Source organism: Cherax quadricarinatus, unplaced genomic scaffold (assembly GCF_038502225.1).
Source record: "Cherax quadricarinatus isolate ZL_2023a unplaced genomic scaffold, ASM3850222v1 Contig371, whole genome shotgun sequence".
NCBI classification, from domain to species: Eukaryota; Metazoa; Arthropoda; class Malacostraca; order Decapoda; family Parastacidae; genus Cherax; species Cherax quadricarinatus.
Genome location: NW_027195397.1, coordinates 86,224 through 100,839, shown reverse-complemented (window position 1 = coordinate 100,839; position 14,616 = coordinate 86,224). Strand labels below are relative to the sequence as shown.

The following is a 14,616-nucleotide window of genomic DNA, read 5'->3' as shown; positions in this document are numbered from 1 at the left end:
GAGACTGAACAGTCCCTGGCTAACACCCAGCATTCTCAAATCCATAAATACAAAACACCGATATGAAAAACAGTACAGAATGGGTCACATAACCAGCGACCAAACAAAACGTTACTCGTCAATCCTAACCAGCCTGATAAGAAGGGCAAAAAAACTGTATTATGAGAACAGATTATCCAACTTACGAGGTGATATAAAAAAGACCTGGAAGACCCTATCAGAAATTCTGGGAACAAAAAAGATATCACGAAATAGCGAAATAAAATTAGCAAAATCAGATGAACCCCAACTCCCACCAACAGAAACAGCTAACAGACTCAATGATTTCTTCTCCACTATAGGACAAAACCTTGCCAATAAAATCCAAAGCTCAGATACCCCACCAAATGACTATCTCACCGGCAACTACCCGAACACACTGTTCCTAGCTCCGACTAACCCATACGAAGTCTCCCTTATTATCAACACACTAAAAAACAAGGCAGGAGATTTAAATACCTTACCACCCTTTATATACAAAAAAGTGTCACAAGTACTATCACCAATCATTGCAACACTCTTTAACAAATCCATTGAATCCTCCACCTTCCCTACAGCTCTCAAAATAGCAAGGGTCACCCCGATCCATAAAGGAGGAGGCCAAACAGAGTTAAATAACTATAGGCCAATATCCAATTTACACCCTCTCTCAAAAATCTTCGAAAAATTAATTCATAAACGAATCTACTCCTACCTCATCTCCCATAACATTCTCAACCCCTGCCAATTTGGATTCAGGCCTAATAAAAATACTAATGATGCTATTATACACATGCTGGAACATATATACACTGCAATAGAGAAAAAAGAAGTCCCACTGGGGATCTTCATTGACTTACGTAAAGCTTTTGATACAGTTGACCATGACTTGCTCCACGTAAAATTGTCACACTATGGTATTAGAGGGCACTCCCTCAACTACCTCAAGTCTTACCTCAGCAACAGAAGCCAATATGTGTACGCAAATGGGGCAAACTCTTCTGCGCAACCAATTACAGTTGGTGTTCCACAGGGAAGTTTCTTAGGCCCTCTTCTCTTTCTCCTATACATAAATGACCTACCAAATGCTTCGCAATTACTCAAACCCACACTATTTGCAGATGACACTACATACGTCTTCTCTCACCCGAGCCCAGTCACGCTAGCCAATACTGTAAACACCGAATTACAGAAAATATCTACCTGGATGAGGACTAACAAACTTACACTAAACATTGACAAAACCTACTTCATTCAGTTTGGTAACAGAGCTACAGATGTACCTCTTAACATAATGATAAACGGATCACCTATCACAAAGCTAACAGAGGGAAAATTCTTAGGAATCCACCTTGATAATAGACTCAAATTTCATACACATATACAACAAACTTCTATGAAAATTTCCAAGACTGTAGGCATACTATCGAAGATACGGTACTATGTTCCACAGTCAGCTCTCCTGGCCCTATATCACTCTCTTATTTACCCCTATCTCACCTATGGAATTTGTGCATGGGGCTCAACAACAATAAACCATCTCAGACCACTAATTACCCAACAAAAGGCTGCAGTTAGAATGATAAAAAATTCTCACTACAGGCAGCACACTCCACCAATATTCAAAACACTCAACCTACTCACCATACAAAACATCCATACTTATTACTGCACCTATTACATACATAGAACACTTAACTCTGATATTAACCCTCCCCTCAAACATCTCCTTGCCAACCTCAACAGAACACATGACCATAATACAAGGCACAGATCACTCTTTGATGTTCCTCGTGTCCATCTCACGCTATGCAAAAACTCAATGCACATAAAAGGCCCTAAAATCTGGAATTCATTACCTGTAAATATAAAAGAAACACTACCTGTTTATAAATTCAAGTCTCTTCTCAAAGATCACTTACTCACCCAAAACCAAATAAATACTGAATAACTGAACCTTATAAATTGTATATCCTATATGTTACTCACAATTATATCACACAAATGTTAAACCTAGTACCCAATCTAGCTTTGTTATTTTTTTAAATACACTACCTAACAGAATACTCCATTCGACTGAATGTACAACAATGCATGCAACCATATGACCTGTCTTTGTAATACTCATTTGTATTTTATAGTTATCTGTTTACAATAATTTTTTATCACTGATTTCATCATTGCTTAGTTAATCTTAAGTTAATTTTAAGCCAGCCCGTAATGCTATGCATATAAGTGGCTTTGGCATGCTGCTCTTACCTGTATTTTTTGTACCTCTGTATGTATGCTAAAATTTCTAAATAAATAAATACATACATAAATGTTATGGTTTATCTTGGACCTTCATTACACAGCAAGTGAGGAAGGGGAACATACAGAACAGACAGATACGTTACCTGGCTTTCAGTTGCAGTTCGTGTGCTAGTTGTAAAACACTGAGACAAGTATTTAAAATAGTCAGAGAAATAGCCACAATGACCAAGAAATGTGTTTTCTCGACAGTTTTGGAAACTGATGTTGTGGTGGTTGGTGCTGGCATCATCGGCAGCTGGACGGCTCTTCACGTTGCCCGCGCTGGTCGCAAGACCATACTCCTAGACCAGGTTAGTGTGCCAGGTTAAGTGGTAATTTGGTCAGGTTAAGTGGTAGTGTGGCCAGATTAAGTAGTAATGTGGCCCGGTAAGTTGTTAGTGTGGTCACGTATGGTGGTAGTGTGGAGAGTTACAGTGGTAGTGTGACCAGGTATGATAATAGTGTTGCCAGGTTAAGTGGTAGTATGTCCAAGTATGGTGGTAGTATGGCCAGTTGTGCAGTTGTGCAGATATCCCAGAACTAGCTACAAGCAGTATTAAAACAGAGAAGTGTTTTTGGGTATGCCCAAATGAGGAAAATCTGTGGACTAAAATCACAAGGGTATTAAAAGAGGATAACATCAAAGCTGCTTTCATAGAAAACCTGGAAGCTTTCTACAACAGATGGGAACATAAAAAGTCTGGGCTGAATGGTACTGCCCTTGATACTGGCCATGTAGTCAGAAACTGTAAGGCTGGAGGTGATGTCCTGGTAGTCAGTAAATGTGGGGCTGATAGTGCTGTCCTGGGAGACAGTAATGGTGAAGCTGGAGGTGCTGTCCTGGGAGACAGAAATGGTGAGGCTGAAGATACTGTCCTGGGAGACAGTAATGGTGAAGCTGGAGGTGCTGTTCTGGGAGACAGAAATGGTGAGGCTGGAGATACTGTCCTGGGAGACAGTAATGGTGAAGCTGGAGGTGCTGTCCTGGGAGACAGTAATGGTGAAGCTGGAGGTGCTGTCCTGGGAGACAGAAATGGTGAGGCTGGAGATACTGTTCTGGGAGACAGTAATGGTGAAGCTGGAGGTGCTGTCCTGGGAGACAGTAATGGTGAAGCTGGAGATTTTGTCCAGGTAGTCGGGAATTATACGCAGGAAGGAATACATATAAATGACCTCATAGAGGACAGGAGCCATAGTAGGGAAACAAATGTAGTCAAAGATAAGATAAAACCAATATTGCAAACTAGAAATACCGCAGGAAATAGCAAACAAGAGGACTCCAATAGCAATAGTGAGGATAAATTACCAAAAACAACTGGTGGGAGCTCCATTGTTGGTGCTAGGGAGGATAGGAATAAGACAGGGAAACATGCACCAACAGGGAATACAGTCACAGAAACCCAAGGCAAACGGAAACCAAGCCTGTGCACATACTATGCACTTGGTATCTGCTGGCATGGGAAATCTGGAAAAACAGATTGGACATGCAACTATGACCACCCTAGAAAATGTCTTGCCCATATGACAACAGGAAAATGCAAACTCCCTTCCTGTAAGCTTTTTCACCCTGAAATGTGTACCTCTTCAGTACAGGAAAGACTGTGCTATAACTTAAATTGCCAGGCATACCATCTAAAGGGGACAAAAAGATACAAAACATCCAGGCCATGGGAAAACCTGGGTAGCCACAGCCACTCAAGAGGGAGAGGTTTTTTAGTGCCAGGAAGAAAAAAAAACTGGCAGGAAATGGCAGAAATCGTACACCAAATCCAGTCATTCCTGGAGTGGAACCACAGTCGATGGCCTCCACTCCAAACCAACAGATACAGATACTAATGCCGGAAAAAAAAATCCCCCCCCAGTACCAACAATACCACCAGTCCGATAACATTCTTCTTTGCAAATATACAGGGTCTAAAGCCAGCAACAAACAACAAAATACCTTTCATCCGTGGACTGCTTGCAGAGGCAAAGGCAATGTTCGCGGCTTTCACTGAGACCCACATAAAGGATCACTTGGACAACGAAATATGGATCCCAGGTTACAACCTATACAGATGTGACAGAGTGAACAGGCAAAAGGGGAGGGTTGGCCTGTACATTGCAGAGTCACTTGTTTGCACAGAACTGCTTAATGCCTCAAATGACGTAGTGGAAGTTTTAGCAGTAAAGGTCGAGAACCAAAACCTAGTCATTGTGGTAGTCTACAAGCCTCCGGATGCAACATCCCAGCAATTCCAGGAACAGCTGTTAAAAATTGACCACTGTCTGGAAAATCTTCCAGCTCCTGCACCCAACATCTTGCTCCTGGGGGATTTCAACTTAAGGCACCTAAAATGGAGGAATATAGCAAATAATATTGTTGCAGTAATAACACCAAGAGGCAGCTCTGATGAAAACTCACACTCACACGAGCTTTTAAATCTCTGCACAAAATTCAATTTAAACCAGCAAATAATAGAGCCTACTAGACTGGAGAATACACTAGACCTCATCTTCACTAACAATGATGATCTGATAAGAAATGTCACCATATCAAAAACAATATACTCAGATCACAACATAATTGAGGTTCAGACATGTATGCGTGGAGCCCCAGACCGACAAAATGAGACTAGTCACGAGGGAGCATTCACCAAATTCAACTTCAATAACAAAAACATAAAGTGGGACCAAGTAAACCAAGTCCTAACCGATATAAGCTGGGAAGATATACTAAGCAACACAGACCCAAACTTATGCCTAGAACAGATTAACTCGGTGGCACTCGATGTATGCACAAGGCTTATTCCTCTAAGAAAAAGGAGGAGTAGATGTAAAATAGAAAGAGACAGGCGCTCCCTTTACAGGCGACGGAAAAGAATAACAGAGCGGCTAAAAGAGGTCAATATATCTGAAATGCGCAGGGAGACACTGGTCAGAGAAATAGCAAGCATCGAACTTAAGCTAAAAGAATCCTTTAGGAGTCAGGAATCGCGGGAAGAACTAAAAGCCATAAATGAAATCGAAAGAAACCCAAAGTATTTCTTCTCCTATGCCAAATCAAAATCGAGAACAACGTCCAGTATTGGGCCCCTACTTAAACAAGATGGGTCCTACACAGATGACAGCAAGGAAATGAGTGAGCTACTCAAGTCCCAATATGACTCAGTTTTTAGCAAGCCGCTAACCAGACTGAGAGTCGAAGATCAAAATGAATTTTTTATGAGAGAGCCACAAAATTTGATTAACACAAGCCTATCTGATGTTATCCTGACGCCAAATGACTTCGAACAGGCGATAAATGACATGCCCATGCACTCTGCCCCAGGGCCAGACTCATGGAACTCTGTGTTCATCAAGAACTGCAAGAAGCCCCTATCACGAGCCTTTTCCATCCTATGGAGAGGGAGCATTGACACGGTGGTCGTCCCTCAGTTACTAAAAACAACAGACATAGCCCCACTCCACAAAGGGGGCAGTAAAGCAACAGCAAAGAACTACAGACCAATAGCACTAACATCCCATATCATAAAAATCTTTGAAAGGGTCCTAAGAAGCAAGATCACCACCCATCTAGAAACCCATCAGTTACACAACCCAGGGCAACATGGGTTTAGAACAGGTCGCTCCTGTCTGTCTCAACTACTGGATCACTACGACAAGGTCCTAAATGCACTAGAAGACAAAAAGAATGCAGATGTAATATATACAGACTTTGCAAAAGCCTTCGACAAGTGTGACCATGGCGTAATAGCGCACAAAATGCGCGCTAAAGGAATAACAGGAAAAGTCGGTCGATGGATCTATAATTTCCTCACTAACAGAACACAGAGAGTAGTCGTCAACAGAGTAAAGTCCGAGGCAGCTACTGTGAAAAGCTCTGTTCCACAAGGCACAGTACTAGCTCCCATCTTGTTCCTCATCCTCATATCCGACATAGACAAGGATGTCAGCCACAGCACCGTGTCTTCCTTTGCAGATGACACCCGAATCTGCATGACAGTGTCTTCCATTGCAGACACTGCAAGGCTCCAGGCGGACATCAACCAAATCTTTCAGTGGGCTGCAGAAAACAATATGAAGTTCAACGATGAGAAATTTCAATTACTCAGATATGGTAAACATGAGGAAATTAAATCTTCATCAGAGTACAAAACAAATTCTGGCCACAAAATAGAGCGAAACACCAACGTCAAAGACCTGGGAGTGATTATGTCGGAGGATCTCACCTTCAAGGACCATAACATTGTATCAATCGCATCTGCTAGAAAAATGACAGGATGGATAATGAGAACCTTCAAAACTAGGGAGGCCAAGCCCATGATGACACTCTTCAGGTCACTTGTTCTATCTAGGCTGGAATATTGCTGCACTCTAACAGCACCTTTCAAGGCAGGTGAAATTGCCGACCTAGAAAATGTACAGAGAACTTTCACGGCGCGCATAACGGAGATAAAACACCTCAATTACTGGGAGCGCTTGAGGTTTCTAAACCTGTATTCCCTGGAACGCAGGAGGGAGAGATACATGATTATATACACCTGGAAAATCCTAGAGGGACTAGTACCGAACTTGCACACGAAAATCACTCACTACGAAAGCAAAAGACTTGGCAGACGATGCACCATCCCCCCAATGAAAAGCAGGGGTGTCACTAGCACGTTAAGAGACCATACAATAAGTGTCAGGGGCCCGAGACTGTTCAACTGCCTCCCAGCACACATAAGGGGGATTACCAACAGACCCCTGGCAGTCTTCAAGCTGGCACTGGACAGGCACCTAAAGTCAGTTCCTGATCAGCCGGGCTGTGGCTCGTACGTTGGTTTGCGTGCAGCCAGCAGCAACAGCCTGGTTGATCAGGCGCTGATCCACCAGGAGGCCTGGTCACAGGCCGGGCCGCGGGGGCGTTGACCCCCGAAACTCTCTCCAGGTAAACTCCAGGTACGGTGATGGTGTGGCCAGGTATGGTGGTAGTGTGGCCAGGAACGGTGACATTGTGGGCAGGTATGGTGGTAATATTGGCAGGTTAAGTTGTAGTGTGGCAGCAGATGTAGCAACAGTAGCAGTGTAACAACAACGGCAGCAGGGGTAGCAACAGTGGCAAGAGGTTTAGCAACAGTAGCAGCAGGTGTATCAGCAGTGGTAGAGGTGAGGTGATATGCTCGGTACAATGCTCACCTCAAGATATTCTTTGTATGTTTAGATCTGTATATGTCTATTTGTGAATGTGCGTGTCTGTGATGTGTTTGTATGTGTGTACTCACCTATTTGTGGTTGCAGGGGTCGAGTCTTAGCTCCTGGCCCCGCCTCTTCACCGGTTGCTACTGGATCCTCTCCCCGCTCCATGAGCTTTATCAAACCTCGTCTTAAAACTATGTATGGTTCCTGCATCCACTACATCACTTTCTAGGCTATTCCACTGCCTGACGACTCTATGACTGAAGAAATACTTCCTAATATCTCTCTGACTCATCTGTGTCTTCAACTTCCAATTGTGACCTCTTGTTTCTGTGTCCCCTCCCTGGAACATCCTGTCTTTGTCCACCTTGTCTATTCCGCGCGGTATTTTATATGCCGTTGTCATGTCTCCCCTGACCCTCCTGTCCTCTAGTGTCGTCAGGCCGATTTCCCTTAACCTTTCTTCATAGGACATTCCCCTTAGCACTGGAACTAACCTTGTCGTAAACCTTTGCACTTTCTCTAGTTTCTTGACATGCTTTATCAAGTGCGGGTTCCAAACAGGTGCTGCATACTCCAGTATAGGCCTGACGTACACGGTGTACAGTGTCTTGAACGATTCCTTATTAAGGTATCGGAACTCTGTTCTCAGGTTTGCCAGGCGCCCATATGCTGCAGCAGTTACCTGGTTGATGTGTGCTTCCGGAGACATGCTCGGTGTTATACTCACTCCAAGATCTTTCTCCTTGAGCGAGGTTTGCAGTCTTCTGTGCCCTTCCCCAATCTTCATAACTTTGCATTTGGCGGGAATAAATTCGAGAAGCCAGTTTCTGGACCGGGTGTCCAGTCTGTCCAGGTCTCTTTGAAGTCCTGCCCGGTCCTCATCTGATTTAATTCTCCTCATTAACTTCACATCGTCTGCGAACAGGGACACTTCTGAGTCTAACCGTTCCATCATGTCGTTCACATATACCAAAAATAGCACTGGTCCTAGGAACGATCCCTGTGGGACCCCGCTCGTCACAGGTGCCCACTGTGATACATCATTACGTACCATGACTCGCTGTTGCCTCCCTGTCAGGTATTCTCTGATCCATTGCAGTACTCTTCCTGTTATATGCACTTGATCCTCTAGCTTCTGCACTAATCTCGTGTGAGGAACTGTGTCAAAGGCCTTCTTGCAGTCCAAGAAGATGCAATCAACCCACCCCTCTCTCTCGTGTCTTACTTCTGTTACTTTATCATTAAGCTCCAGAAGGCTTGCGACAGGATTTTCCTTCCATGAATCCATGCTGGTTTGCGTTTATACTCTTGTTCCGTTCCAGGTGCTCCACCACTCTCCTGATAATCTTCTCCGTAACTTTGCATACTATACACGTCAGCGACACAGATCTATAGCTTAGTGCCTCTTTTCTGTCTCCTTTTTTAAAAATGGGAACTACATTTGCCATCTTCCATACCTCAGGTAGTTGCCCAGTTTCCAGGGACGTGTTGAAGATTGTGGTAAGTGGCACACACAACATATCCACTCCCTCTCTAAGGACCCACTGGGAGATGTCCGGTCCCATTGCCTTTGAGGTATCGATGTCCCTTAGCAGTTTCTTCACCTCCTCATCTGTATGTATGTCATCCAATACTTGTTGGTATATTCCTTGCTGGTGTCCCCCGAGAGGCCTTCCTGTCTCCACTGTAAATACTTCCTTAAATCTCATGTTGATCTCCTCACATACGTCTTGATCATTTCTTGTGAGTTCTCCACCTTCTTTCCTCAGCCTTATCATCTGGTCTTTGACTGTTGTCTTCCTCCTAATGTGGCTATGCAGCAGTTTCGGGTCAGACTTGACTTTCGATCTATGTCGTTTTTGTACTGTCGCTGGACCTCCCTCCTTATCTGTGCATACTCGTTTCTGGCTCTTCTACTAATCTCCTAATTTTCCTGGGACCTTTGCCTCATGTACCTTTTCCATTCTCTGGTGCACTTAGTTTTTGCCTCCCTACACTTTCTGGTAAACCAAGGACTCGCTTTGGTCTTCCTGTTAAATCTGTTTCCCTTGGGAACAAACCTGTCTTCTGCCTCCTTGCACTTTGTTGCTACATATTCCATCATCTCGTTTACTGATTTTCATACCAGTTCTCTGTGGCACTGAACCTCCTGCAGGAAGTTCCTCATACCTGTGTAGTTCTCCCTTTTATAGTTTGGCTTTTCCCATTCAATTCCTGTTACCTTCTCCACTTGTAACTCTACTATATAATCAAAACTCAGAACCACATGATCGCTAGCTCCAAGGGGCCTCTCGTAAGTGATGTCCTCAATGTCTGAACTGTTCAGGGTGAACACAAGATCGAATCTTGCTGGCTCATCCTTCCCTCTCTCTCTGGTAGTGTCCCTGACATGTTGATGCATGAGGTTTTCAAGTACCACATCCATAATCTTGGCTCTCCATGTTTCGAGACCCCCATGTGGCTCCAGGTTTTCCCAGTCGATCTCCCTGTGGTTGAAATTGCCCATTACCATTAACTTTGCTCTCCTCGAGTGAGCTCTTCTTGCCACCTCAGCTAATATGTCCACCATCGCCCTGTTGTTTCCTTCGTACTCCTCTCTTGGCCTCCTGCAGTTCTGTGGTGGGTTATACATCACTCCAATGACTATGTTCTCCAGACTGAATTGTACCTATGTAGTCTCTTTCTTCAATCACGTCCATGCCTTCCATTTCCTCAAATCCCCATCGGTTTGTTATGAGCAGTGCAACACCTCCTCCCCCTCTACTCCATCTTTCTTTCCTCAGGATCTGATATCCCGGTGGGAAGATTGTGTCTGTTATTGTCTCAGCGAGATTTGTTTCTGTGACTGCTATGATGTCTGGGGATTTCTCACTGATTCTTTCGTGCCACTTGTCATGTTTATTCATTATTCTGTCCGCATTTGTGTACCAAACTTTCAGCTTCTTTTCTATCACTGTGGTCCTGCAAGAATATTGGGGTTGGGGGAGCGTCAGAATGCCCATAAGGGACAGCTGTTGGGGTGAGGTTTGTGATGTGGGTGTTGCTGGAAGAGGGAACAGTGAGTGGGTTGTGGTTTGGGTTGCTCAGTTGCGTTGGGATTGTTGCGGTTGGGGGTCTTTCGGTGGGAGATTCTGCGGGGTGTGTTTGCCCTTCCTCCTGTGTCTGGGTCCTGCTCATCTTCATCATTGCCTCTCATTCCTCCTTGCGTCTCTGTACCCTCTCTTTCAGTGTAGTCCTTTCTTCTTGTGTTCTGTCGCGATCGAGGTATACTCTCTGGTACCCCTGTTTGTCCCTCAGTCATGCTTTCTCTTGCAGAATCCTGGTTCGAACTGATTCTTCCTTGAAAATTACTTTGACAGGCCGTATCCTTCCACTCACAAACCACCCAATTCTCCGAAAATTTGTCACCTGGGTCATATCGCCCTTGCCTATTGTTTTCATGATGCCTTCAATCATTTTTTCCTCCTCCTGTTTTATTTCTTCGAAGTTGTTCTCCTTGGCTTCTTGGAGCCTGTAGATAAAAACTGACCTCTCTCTTTCCTCCTCCCATTGAGTCTCCATTTGCATCATTTGAGGTGTTTTATTTCCTTCCATTGAAATGTTCTTGCCTTCAGTCCCTGTACTATCTGAAACTTCTGTTCTCAGGGAACTGTCTTTCATGATCAGCTGTTCTTGCTACTGCAGTTGGCTGTTAGTCTCTGCATATAACATACCTTCATTGTCATCGGACCTGTCATTTGATCTTAGTATGCTCCTCGTCTTTTCCCTGGCCCCACGTGGGTCTGATAGGGCCTTCGCGTATGGCATATCTCCTTTGTTTCTTACCGTCCCCTTGTCTGTGCCTGACAATTTCCTGTTGTTGCATGTGAATTGTCATTTGTCTCTCTAATCTGTTTTAGGTTTTTCAGTTTCTCTTCTGTGTGCGTGTGTATACTCGCCTAGTTGTACTCACCTAGTTGAGGTTGCGGGGGTCGAGTCCGAGCTCCTGGCCCCGCCTCTTCACTGGTCGCTACTAGGTCACTCTGCCTGAACCGTGAGCTTTATCATACCTCTGCTTAAGGCATGTATGTATCCTGCCTCCACTACATCGCTTCCCAAACTATTCCACTTCCTGACTACTCTGTGGCTGAAGAAATACTTCCTAACATCCCTGTGATTCATCTGTGTCTTCAACTTCCAACTGTGTTCCCTTGTTGCTGTGTCCCATCTCTGGAACATCCTGTCTTTGTCCACCTTGTCAATTCCTCTCAGTATTTTGTATGTCGTCATCATGTCCCCCCTATCTCTCGTGTCGTCAGGTTGATTTCCCTTAACCTCTCCTCGTAGGACATACTTCTTAGCTCTGGGACTAGTCTTGTTGCAAACCTTTGCACTTTCTCTAGTTTCTTTACGTGCTTGGCTAGGTGTGGGTTCCAAACTGGTGCCGCATACTCCAATATGGGCCTAACGTACATGGTGTACAGGGTCGTGAACGATTCCTTATTAAGATGTCGGAATGCTGTTCAGAGGTTTGCTAGGCGCCCATATGCTGCAGCAGTTATTTGGTTGATGTGCGCTTCAGGAGATGTGCCTGGTGTTATACTCACCCCAAGATCTTTTTCCTTGAGTGGGGTTTGTAGTCTCTGGCCCCCTAGACTGTACTCCGTCTGCAGTCTTCTTTGTCCTTCCCCAATCTTCATGACTTTGCACTTGGTGGAGTTAAACTCCAGGAACCAACTGCTGAACCAGGTCTGCAGCCTGTCTAGATCCCTTTGTAGTTCTGCCTGGTCTTTGATCGAATGAATTCTTCTTATCAACTTCACGTCATCTGCAAACAAGGACACTTCGGAGTCTATTCCTTCCGTCATGTCTTTCACAAATACCAGAAACACCACTGGTCCTAGGACTGACCCCTGTGGGACCCCGCTGGTCACAGGTGCCCACTCTGACACCTCACCACGTACCATGACTCGCTGCTATCTTCCTGACAAGTATTCCCAGATCCATTGAAGTGCCTTCCCTGTTATCCCTGCTTGGTCCTCAAGTTTTTGTACTAATCTCTTGTGTTGAACTGTGTCAAACGCCTTCTTGCAGTCCAAGAAAATGCAACCCACCCACCCCTCTCTCTCTTGTCTTTCTGCTGTCACCATGTCATAGAACTCCAGTAGGTTTGTGACACAGGATTTCCCATCCCTGAAGCCATGTTGGCTGCTGTTGATGAGATCATTCCTTTCTAGGTGTTCCACCACTCTTCTGATAATCTTCTCCATGACTTTACATACAATACATGTCAGTGACACTGGTCTGTAGTTTAGTGCTTCATGTCTGTCTCCTTTTTTAAAGATTGGGACTACATTTGCTGTCTTCCATGCCTTAGGCAATCTCCCTGTTTCGATAGATGTATTGAATATTGTTGTTATGGGTACACATAGCACCTCTGGTCCCTCTCTGTGCCCATGGAGAGATGTTATCCGGCCCCATTGCCTTTGAGGTATCTAGCTCACTCAGAAGCCTCTTCACTTCTTCCTCGGTTGTGTGCACTGTGTCCAGCACTTGGTGGTGTATCCCACCTCTCCGTCTTTCTGGAGCCCCTTCTGTCTCCTCTGTGAACACTTCTTTGAATCTCTTGAGTTCCTCACATACTTCACGGTCATTTCTTGTTATCTCTCTTTCTTCCTTCCTTAGCCTGATTACCTGGTCCTTGACTGTTGTTTTCCCCCTGATGTGGCTGTATAACAGCTTCGGGTCAGGTGTGGCTTTCGCTGCTATGTCGTTTTCATATTGTCATTGGGTCTCCCTTCTTATCTGTGCATATTCATTTCTGGCTCTACGACTGCTCTCCTTATTCTCCTGGGTCCTTTGACTTCTATATTTCTTCCATTCCCTAGCACACTTGGTTTTTGCCTCCCTGCACCTTTGGGTGAACCATGGGCTCATCCTGGCTTTTTCATTATTCATGTTACCCTTGGGTACAAATCTCTCCTCAGCCTCCTTGCACATTGTTGCTACATATTCCATCATCTCATTAACTGGCTTCCCTGCCAGTTCTCTGTCCCACTGAACCCCGTTCAGGAAGTTCCTCATTCCCATGTAGTCCCCTTTCTTGTAGTTTGGCTTCATTCGTCCCGGCCTTCCTGCTTCCCCCTCCACTTGTAGCTCTACTGTGTATTCGAAGCTTAAAAACCACATGATCGCTGGCCCCAAGGAGTTTTTCATATGTGATGTCCTCAATATCTGCACTACTCAAGGTGAATACTGGTCCAGTCTTGTTGGTTCATCCTCTCCTCTCTCTCTCTCTTGTAGTGTCCCTTAATTCAATTCAATTCAAAGTTTATTCTCTATAAGGATTACAATGCTGAGTTTACAGAATTTGGTTATTGTGTGGTTTACATGTAGTAAAATAATGATTACAGAGTGTACCACTAGAACACCTAGCATGGCTAGGCATTTCGGGCAGACTTAGTTTAGTTCTTAATTTTAAAATATTACAAATTATGAGGTAAGTTGGTATTATGGCTAAGTGACTAAATACTAGTTTGTGAGTTTAGCAATGTGAATGCTTTTGTTTTGGAACAGTACATAGTTTCAGTATTGGAGTATCACAGGATTCATTATTTTAAGATTGAGATTAATATTTCTGTTTACGGTCAAATGGATAAGTGAGTGTAAGTGTGAACCACCAGGTGGAATTCGTGTAGTTAGTCGACGGGGTGTATCAGGGAGATAAGTTGTTTTCTAATGGTAGTTTTGAAGGTGATGAATGTGTCTGCAGTTCTAGAGTTCTCAGGTAGGGTGTTCCAGATTTTAGGGCCTTTGACATACATTGAATTTTTGAAAAGGTTTAGTCGGACATGGGGAATGTCGTAGAGATGTTTGTGTCTGGTGTTATGCCTGTGGGTTCTGTCACAACTATCAAGAAAGCGTTTTAGGTCAAGGTTGATATTGGAGTTTAAGGTCCTGTAGATGTAGATTGCACAGTAGTAAGTGTGGATGTACTGAACAGGGAGTAAGTTTAGATCTATGAAGAGTGGGGGTGTGTGTTGCCATGGATGGGATTTAGTGATTATTCTTACTGCAGCTTTTTGTTGGGTTATTATTGGCTTTAAGTGTGTTGCTGCAGTTGATCCCCAAGCACAAATAGCATAGGTGAGGTATGGATAAATG

The 14,616-nt window shown here is 44.2% G+C and overlaps 1 protein-coding gene across 1 annotated transcript in view; it reads left to right on the top strand.

The window, feature by feature from the left end:
- Positions 1 to 14,616, top strand: part of LOC138851339 (peroxisomal sarcosine oxidase-like) — a gene marked incomplete at its 3' end in the record, with an annotated part of 128,444 nt that overhangs the window by 31,140 nt on the left and 82,688 nt on the right. Inside the window, exon 2 of the mRNA XM_070080380.1 lies at positions 2,521 to 2,621. Within this exon, the coding sequence (XP_069936481.1) occupies positions 2,521 to 2,621 (101 nt within the window). The remainder of the gene's footprint in view (positions 1 to 2,520; positions 2,622 to 14,616) is intronic.